The sequence below is a fragment of the Thalia democratica genome, chromosome 1 (assembly GCF_965202585.1).
Source record: "Thalia democratica chromosome 1, ktThaDemo2.hap1.1, whole genome shotgun sequence".
NCBI lineage: Eukaryota > Metazoa > Chordata > Thaliacea > Salpida > Salpidae > Thalia > Thalia democratica.
In genome coordinates this window covers 77,216,158-77,226,226 of record NC_139165.1, presented here as the reverse complement: position 1 = coordinate 77,226,226, position 10,069 = coordinate 77,216,158, and the positions used below count along the sequence as shown (strand labels likewise).

Here is a 10,069-nt window from a genome sequence, read left to right as displayed (position 1 = left end):
TATTAGTTGAAGAAAGAGAGTGAGAGAAATAAGTTTTTAAACTTAAATCAAAACCAAAGTAATATTTTTATGTTGCGAGCATTTTGTTATTTTACAAAGTATGGATTTTTTTAGTGCAAGGTTTATAAATTCTTGGTAAATATTAGTTTACTCCAAAGTATAAATAATTATTTAATCATATAAATGAAAAATTGTGTGTATAGAACTGAAATTAAACGTCTCTTTGAAAACAAAGTGAACTTCAAAGTAGATTATCTCAAAACATGGTAAAAACTCAAACAAAGACAAAAAATATTTTACAACTTCATTAAAGTTATATAGTACTAAAATAGTTACCTTGTGTAAGTTGAAAACTATCTATTTTAATTTGTGAATTTTATCAGGTATATTATCAAAGTCAAACTATGATTTATATACCAATAGCATTGTTTGCTTATGCTGCAGTTAACTTAATTTTTATTTTTGTCGTTTGTATTTGTAAGAAACTGGACCTAAAAACAATACGTTCAAGTAAGTATACTTTTTGATACAACCTAAACTAAAAACGTATAGAAAAATAGCAACTTGTTTAAGTTCAAAATAAATTTTTATTAATACTTTACTCATTTGTCTCTAATAACTTTAAAGTTTTGAATTGTTTTGATCTATAGTGGTATTTAATGTATAAGTAAGATTCATAGTAAAAAAAAACTTGTCATTCTGTTTAAAAAAATAAAACATTTTATCGTATACTAGCTTGTAAATTTAAATTAAAACCTTTAATAGCTTTTTTATAACTAAAAGCTTGTTTTTTAAATCATTATTTATATTTGTTTTTACAGAAGACAGTAAAAAAGAAGATTTTATGACGAGTAAGTTTGTTGTTTTAAGTTTATGAGCTTTTCTTAAAATTTATCTTGATATGCTAATAGCCCTAATAGATACAAAATATACAACAAAAACTCATAAATAATACTTTCATGCAATTGTTTAACGTAACAGAACAAAGCAAAAAGAGGATAGAAATGGAAGGTATGTAAATATTTTTACTTAGTTTTAAACAAAAAAGTTAACTGGTAAAAAAAAGTTAAACATGTTTTACTTTAAAAACTTAATTCTAGATACAGCTAGGTCACATTTCTTTTATAATTGACAGAAAAAAAAGTCTAATGTAGTACTAATTTTTGTCATAAACTGAAATCTACTAATTAACTTAAATTAAAGTCAATGCTTTTTCAAAAAATAAAGTATCTTAATTTACAGAAACTCCAACAAACTTTTATGAAACTTTGCCAGATCCCCCAACTAAACACAGTTAGTTTTTTTATGATATGTTTATTAAGTAAACTATAAAATTGAAAAAATAATTTTTAGCTATTAAACTAATTTTTCTTTCTCATGCTTTTAATGAACCAATACAGGATTTGTAGATACTCAAATTAAATAAAAACCTGTACATTATTAGTTTCTTCATTTTAATTTTTAAGTTTTTTAGCTTAAGGATTTTCAAACAAGACCTTTAAAAATCGTTTTTTTTTTAATATTGTTCTTCACAAGACTCATATACTTTTCTAAGACAAACACTTTAAAGACTAATACATTTAATAAATAAACAGTTTATACAAATTCTGAAGATGATACAAAAGCAGTTTATGTTGATGCAGAAGATCAAAGTAAACAGAGTTAGTGTTCGTTATTTTTAAATATTGTATGATGTTCGCTTTAAGCGTAACACCTTTAAAAGTTCTCAAATTAAATTCAAGAAGAAAAAAGTTATAATTAATTTTTACTTGATTAAAGTTTCAATTACAAATGAAGATCTCTATTAGAGTAAACAATTTGTTATATCGGATTTCTTATAAGTTTCAAGTATACTTACTTTAGTAACAATAATATAAACTAGAAGAAACATAAACTTTTATATTTGGTAAACAATTATATATTTTTGATTTTTTATAACTACTTTTTAGTATCTGTAGATTTTTAATTTTTTACACGCGAAGCTTTTGCTTTTAACCAATTTCTATAAATTTTAGTATAACAAGTACTTAAAAGTTTTTATTTAAAATAGATAATTTAAAGAAATAGTGTGATTTGAAGCAGATTTTTCGTATAAAATGATATAAAAACTTCTCTAAAATAATATTTTTTGTTTAAATTATTTGCATTTATTTTACATTCCATTAATTTTCTAATTTAGACTTATAAAATAATTTTTTAGCTTAAGGATTTAAACAAGACCTTTAAAAAGCGTTTTTTTTTTTAATATTGTTCTTCACAAGACTCATATACTTTTCTAAAACAAACACTTTAAAGACTAATACATTTAATAAATAAACAGTTGATACAAATTCTGAAGATGATACAAAAGCAGTTTATGTTGATGCAGAAGATCAAAGTAAACAAAGTTAGTGTTCGTTATTTTTAAATATTGCATGACGTTCGCTTTAAGCGTAACACTTTTAAAAGTTCTCAAATTAAATTCAAGAAGAAAAAAGTTATAATTAATTTTTACTTGATTAAAGTTTCAATTACAAATGAAGATCTCTATTAGAGTAAACAATTTGTTATATCGGATTTCTTTTAAGTTTCAAGTATACTTACTTTAGTAACAATAAAATAAACTAGAAGAAACATAAACTTTTATATTTGGTAAACAATTACATATTTTTGATTTTTTATAACTACTTTTTAGTATCTGTAGATTTTTAATTTTTTACACGCGAAGCTTTTGCTTTTAACCAATTTCTATAAATTTTAGTATAACAACTACTTAAAAGTTTTTATTTGAAATAGATAATTTAAAAAAATAGTGTGATTTAAAGCAGATTTTTCGTATACAATTATATAAAAACTTCTCTAAAATAATATTTTTTGTTTAAGTTATTTGCATTTATTTTACATTCCATTAATTTTCTAAATTAGGCTTATAAAATAACTTATAAAAAAAGACTTATAAATAAAAAATTAACCTTTGTTCTTCTTATTTCTTGTTTATTTTCGAAAGAAATTCACGTTCAAGCCTAAAAATGTTCATAAATAAACAGTGTGTACGAGTTCTGAAGATGGTAAAATATCAGTTTATATTGATTTAGCAGATCCAAAGAAAAACTACGTTGATAATAATGTTGACTATAATAAGATATATGCAGATACTGTAGTAGAGAACTAACAAAAGGTTTTTTTTTGGTTTAATTAACAAAAAAGAACACAACAAAAGCAAATTTATTTTTTCTAATTTATTTTTACGAAAACTGTATACTTAATATCTATTTAAAGTTTTATTAGGAAAATTTTTAGTTCATTTCTATACATTATAGTGACTAAATTCAATTTAAACATCAAGATTGAACAAACTTCTCCTTATAAAGACATTTTACGTACTTTTAAATCACTGACTCTTATTTTATTATTCCATAGTCTTTATTTAGTTTAGATAATAGTTGTTCTACGGTTTTTTATAAGTTTTATTAATTAACAGTTAATTTAAAAGTGTGAAGTTCAACGATTGAACATAAAAAAAAGGACTTTACATTTGTTTTATATTTTCAGGTAATGAAAAACCATTATGTCTTGTTGAATCAGAAGTATCTTAATGGATTAAGTACATAAGTCTTTAAAATTATTTTTTATTTTCTTTCAGCTAAAGTTCTGAAATAAAATGATGATTACTCTTGTTTTATTTTATTTTTTTAAGAAAATAAAACTTTTTCTTTAAAAAGCTTCCAACTTTTTTCACTTTTTAATAAATAGCGTATATAAAGTAAAATTTTTGTAACATTTTTAGTAGTTGTAATTTTAAAATAACTAACATTATATATTGGAAAAAATTAACAGTTAGATTTAAAACAACTTCAAACTTAATATAAATTTTAATGCTGTTCATTAAAATTACTTTTTTTTATTTGCTGACTTGAGACACACTCTTTTTCACTATTTTATATTAATGTTGTAATAATTAACAGTTAAAAATTGAGTACTTAAAAAGTATTAAAATTGCTTTATACTTGAAAAACTCCAAAGTATTTACTCAAAAGCTTAAAATTTTGCTAGCTTCGAATTAAATGTATAAAACTGTAGTTTCTTTGAAAAAAGTAAGACTCCAGGTATTAAAATTAAAATATATAAAAAATATTCAATTGTTCAAATGTAAAATGACCTTTAATCTACTTTATACTTTCTATAGCTTTTTACCTTATGATGTAGAACTATATGAACCGCAAAATATTAAATTTACATCTCTGTTTTTTTCTAGTTACACTAGATTTTTTAATGTTTACCATGTCATAATTATAAAAGTTCTAATCAGAGATTGGCAGTTCAACAGTTTGCTGATACTTTTAACCAAACCAATTTAATTTAAGCAGGAGCATCAATAAAATAATACTGATTACAAGTTCATTAATAAGTAAATACTATTTCAAATTTGGATATTTTTTGTTTTAGTGTTGATTAGCACTTATTGTCCTTGACAAGATGTTAAAAGATATCAGTGGTGTGCGACTCCATAACCGAAAGGTTCTTCAATCACCAGGTCTTAGGACCAAACCTTCAGTTTATTTTGACGGCTTTTTTGTCGTTCAATAAAAAATACATATTTTTAAATACTTCAAGAATGCAAATACAAAAAAGTTTTTATAACAAAATTTTAAAATTGGCACTAACTACGTATCTAACTTATGACTACTAGTTTTGATATGTTAAAATTCGTTATAATGATAGGGCATACGTTGCTTTTAACCTTTCTCTAACATTCTTCTTAAGGTAGAATACTTAACCATTTCAGAACAACTCTACTACCAGATTTTTTACTGTTAAAGGTTATGTAGATTTTAAGTAAAAAGTAACCTCCCGATGTTAGAAATACATTATTTTCAAGTCTGCACTTACAGTTTGGTACGCACTTTTTTTATGGCAAATAATATTGTGTTTAAAATACTCTTTTTTTATTTTGATCAAAAAAAGTCGTTCTGTAATTAATGTTTAAAAAACTATTTTATGTGTTGTGTTGTTGAAAAATGTAAAGAGTAGGTACAAAAATACTAAAGAACACACAACATATTTTTAACTAATTAATAAAAATCACTGTAGTTAAATACTGTGCACCATTAAAACACAAAATTTAGCTCAGTTGTAGGACAACAAAGTAATCACAAACATATCATTTGCAAAATTTTGAACATTCTTTTTAAATACTTGTTTGCTGTTATTGTCAACTTCACAGAAAATAGTACATCTATTGATATATTATCTACTTTTAATATATTAAAGTTAAGTTTAAAGTGAGAATATTTATATATAACTTCATGAACACGCTTTTTTTTTTGTGTTTTAAGTACTCACTCAAGCGAGAAAATACTATACTTCAAATTAAATATGTATGAGGTTATAACTTACGTAAGGTACTCTAGGTACTAGGTTTATAAGAAAGTCCATTTAATACTATTTATATTCAGTAAAGTATTTTATAAGTCTAGGGACAAAAATTTTAGCTTGAAACTCTTAAAATTAAGTTTTGAGCAATTATAAAACTTTATATACCTAATAACATGTATATTTATAAACTGCAACCTACCATATATACTTTTTATAAAATGAAAATATTTAAATTTGTTCAAAATCAGTGTTAAGACTTGATGTACAAGGTTTAAATTTGTTAATTGGATATGAATAGTAAAACTATTTCATGTTAAGTGTATACAATAGATTTAAAATCTGGTTCACGTCGAGTTTTCAAGGTAACTGCTGAAAACAAATGGTAAAACATGTTAGGTAAAAGTTGTTGTTTAGATTTTTACTTAAAAACAAAACATCTTTGGAAAAAAAGTCTTTCAAAGAGATTGAGAAAAAAATTGTGTCATTTATAAAAAACACTAATAATCTTTTCGGACATGTTAACATTTTCAATACTCTAGTCTTCAGACTGACCGGCGTTGTAATTTTAGAAGTCTTTTTAACATTGCTTTAAAAATAGTTTTTGAATTAAAAAATAAACTAGCTCGAAAGGTCAAATGAAAGCAGTATCAACAGGTAGCAAGAAAAACATTTTGACATTTTAAGTTAGGTCTTATATGTTAGTCAGGTTAATTACTTTGATTAGCTACAGTAAGGACAGCTCTAAAAACTTAGTGTACAACATCAAATATAATTCCAATGATAAGTTAAAAGAAACTACACACAAAAATACTGCTTTTTACGTGACTACATATTTAAACTAAATGATAATATACTTAAATTGAAAGCTAAACAGATTTTCGAAATTAGTTTTAGAAATTGTCTTACTGCAAATTAATTCAAATAAATTTAGGAACTTGAACGTATTTATTACTAAACAACCAATAATAAAATTATTTTTTATAGTTTAACTTATGTAAACAACTTTGCATTAAACGTTAAATAAATTTCTACAAATTATAACTGTAGTTTTAAACTATTATTATTACAAGCTTTAACAAAAAAAAAAATCTTGTAGCATTCTCAGTTTTTAAACCTAGAAGTGTTAAATTGTTATTAGTTGAATTCTATTTTCTTTAAATATCAGTTTACTAATCGATTTAATAAATAGATTACAGGAGTAAAACTAAAAAATTAAAATTTTAGCACGCTTATAAAATGGTTAAAAGATCATTTGATTGAATAGCTATAAAAATTAAAAAATAATAATTTTACTAAGAAAATGGAAAATACTCAAACGATTTTGCATCATCTTTCATGTCGTAAAAATAAAAAATACTTGAGAATGCTAAACTAATAAGTACTTTAGTGATTAATAAAAAACTAAACTTTATCAAAAACAAAACTAATAAGCATTAATTCTTAATAATTCTTAATAAGCATTAAAAACAAAAATAAACTACTTATCAAAACATTTTGCATTTTAAAGACAAAAAAATACAGAAAGTTATTAATGAAATATAAATTCTTAACAATTTAGGAAAAGCACAAACTTCATTTAAAAAATCTCAAATTAATTTTTATTAACTACTTTTTCTTTTTAAATGTTTTTTTTAATTAAATAAAATATACAACCAGAAACAGAATGCATAGCTATCAGTATTTATTCAAAGTGGATTAAAGTATTATATAGGGTAGATATTTTCATAAATACTCTTGAAAGAAGGGTAGATTTCAATTAAATTAGTTCCGTTTTATACATGTTTAATTTTTACATAGTTTTTGAAGTAATGAACGTTTTATTAAGATAAACACGAAATAATTTACAATATCAAACATTTAAACTGTGTTATTTATCAAAGTTAACATTTCTTACTAGTGTTTTTAATTTTACAAATATTTAAAACTCAAAAAGTATGAATAAATGTGTAAACTTAAAGCTAGGTCCTTCCACCTTTAACAGCAGAGAAAATCAAACTCACCCTCTATTAAACTCTTACTTAATAACTACGGTTCTCACAAATTAAGACAATATAACTTTTAAATAATGAAGTTAAAATTTTACATTTAACATTAACTATAACAATTTTAGATACAAACCTGTATAAATTAGGTTCTATAAAACATGCTGAATGTTGTCTTTTTAATTTATGCTTAAAAACTTAAAATATTTCAATTGAAAAGTTACCAATTATTTGACTATAACTAGTAAGGAGATTTTTTATTTTATACCCAATACTTTTTTGTTTATTATAAATGTACTATTCAAATCAAGAAACCAACAGATGCTTTAAGTAATAAATGCCTAAATCATACAAAAATTGAATTTGTGCAGATAAATATATTAAGCTGTTTTCAAAAATTTAAAATATATGTTTTGTTTTATTAATTTTTAAATCTATTTTTATGATAAAAATGAACCATCAATAATTTAATTGTCTTATAGAAAAAAAAGAGCTTTTCAATTAGCTAAAAAATGTGAAAAAAAAATTAATGCTTTTATATTTTATTCAAACAGCAACTGTTACTTTTTTAACAGTATAGCTGCTATTTTTATGTAGGCGTAAAAAACTAACTTAACTAAAATTGAACTAAAAAAAGTAAAGCAGAGTTGGCCAAAAGACAAAAAAAATGGTAACTAGTTTGACTTTCCATTTTCATTTCACGGAAAGATAACACAAGCTTAAAAATAAATAATGATTGCTTATATTTCAATTGTAAGCTCTAAAATTTCTAAAAATAAAAAAAAATTCAAATATTTTAATATCAAAATTAGATTTAACAGTTTTAAATTCGTAAAAGGAATGTTATGAAATATTTAATAGATATAACGATAAATAATAACATTAAACTTTTATAACCTTATTTTTAGATTAGTACTTAGATCTTAAAAAAAAATTTAAGAAAATGAACTGAAATTATAAATGCTTGATTAACATAGTTAAAATCTTAAACATATATAAAACAAAAATAGGTAGTGTCAACAGTTATAGACAAAACTTTACAAATAAAACAGTTGATAGAAAACTTCAAATAGTTTTACATAAATTAACAATAAAATGTTTAAAACTTTGGTTTAACTAAAATTAATTATTTCTACTGTTAAATATTTTTATCACATTGACGATAAATAAAAAACATCAATAAAATAGACAATTAATATAGTATAAATATCAAAAGGTTTTATACCTGTTTTATAATTTGATTAATGTAGGTAATTTTTCTGGTTTTTTATTATTAAATATAATATTTGTATATGAAGGTATACTAATTATTTTTTTGTCATTTAAAAAAGTACATATTGTTTTTTATTTGTAATTAAATATTTTAGTAAAAAACTCTCTAAAAATATTTTCACAGTAGTAATTTAAATTTGGATTATAAATAATTCTATAGTGAGTAAAACAATTAATATTTAAATAAAAATATATAATTCTCTCAGCAACATTTAATAAAACAATCAAAGTATGTTTTAAAATTTTATACCAACTCGTATTTAGCTAAGGCTTCTTTTTTTACGTATTTTCTGTGTAAAACTGACCTTAGTTTAAACAGAAAATACAGTAAACTATGTCCAGCAACGCCACTAAACAAGCTGAAACCAATTCCAACAAAAACAGTGGAACGGTTCGCCCAGTTCAAAAAGAAGTAAACATCAGTGACAACGCTGAACTGGTACAACAAAAATGTGTAAAAAGTATACACCATGCCCCCGAACACAGTGTAGACGAAATGCTCTTTCAGCACCGGAGTCTTGGTCACCATCGCGTCTGCCAGCATGAGCAAGAACGAAAAGCAGTGGACGTGCAAGTTGTGCAGCGACCACAGAGGCTTGTCCGTCCTAGAAGCCAGCAGCAACCAGAAAAACGTCATGACGGTGAAGGAGGAGTTGAAGCCGAACGACTGGAGGTACATCTGCCACTTCAGGTGCCTGCTGCTCACAGGTTTGTTGTCTTCGATGGCCCGGTACGTTGAAAGAGACAGGAGGTTGTAGGAGGTGATCCACAGGATCTGCCAGTTGGTGAAGAACCACGTGTAGTGGAAGACGGAAGAGTAGTAGCCGCAGTAGAAGTCCCTCAGTATCATGGAGACCATGTAGGTGGTGACTGCCAGCCTGTACTTGTGGAAGAGCTTGCTGTCATCGCTCCATTGCAAGTTGGTGAAGACTTCTGTGTCCAACTGCTTCTTGTTATCTTTTTTCAGCGTTATCATTTGTTGTGTTTGTCATAGATTTTTATTTACAAGATGGTTTTGTGCTGTAGTTGTAAAAATTGGTTTTTGATTAGTTGAAATATATACACTAATTTAATATAAAACCATAGTAACTATTTCAATTTGAAAGTATTAAGTTTTAGTAAAAGTATACATTAATAAATACTTTGATATTTTGATTTTATTCAACTTAAGTTTAAAGATTAAAGGCTTATTTTTTTTAACTTTGTATTTGAAAAAAATTTAAATAAATTATTAGTTTCTACACTTTCATAATAAAAAGATAGTAGTGTTAAACAATTTTGTTCCAAGTTTAAAATAAAAAAACTCAAAAACTCAAGATTTAAATATATTGCATAGTATTCTTATAAAAAACGCTGAGCTAAATTTAACAGTTTTGTTGGAATCATTTATAATAGTGGTATTTAAAAAATTAAGTTAAATAAAAATAAAACTAAAAGTTAACAATTTATTTCAATAAAGA

The 10,069-nt window shown here is 23.9% G+C and overlaps 2 protein-coding genes across 3 annotated transcripts; one reads left to right on the top strand and one right to left on the bottom strand.

The window, feature by feature from the left end:
* Positions 1-387: 387 nt before the first annotated feature.
* Positions 388-3,738, top strand: LOC145846962 (uncharacterized). 2 transcript variants are annotated; one of them, XM_082953474.1, is made up of 8 exons: positions 388-510; positions 822-851; positions 982-1,011; positions 1,243-1,293; positions 1,596-1,661; positions 2,321-2,386; positions 3,027-3,157; positions 3,532-3,738. In XM_082953474.1, the coding sequence occupies exons 1-7, from the start codon at positions 405-407 to the stop codon at positions 3,149-3,151; spliced, it is 474 nt and encodes a 157-aa protein (XP_082809600.1). In that variant the 5' UTR covers positions 388-404; the 3' UTR covers positions 3,152-3,157; positions 3,532-3,738. The 2 variants fall into 2 exon arrangements, with proteins under 2 accessions (XP_082809600.1, XP_082809601.1); XM_082953475.1 differs by lacking the exon at positions 2,321-2,386.
* Positions 3,739-8,613: 4,875 nt separating this feature from the next.
* On the bottom strand, positions 8,614-9,623 carry LOC145846231 (uncharacterized). Its single transcript, XM_082953127.1, has one exon. It carries the CDS (start codon positions 9,583-9,585, stop codon positions 8,854-8,856), a length of 732 nt encoding a protein of 243 aa, XP_082809253.1. The 5' UTR covers positions 9,586-9,623; the 3' UTR covers positions 8,614-8,853.
* Between the last annotated feature and the right edge of the window lie 446 nt (positions 9,624-10,069).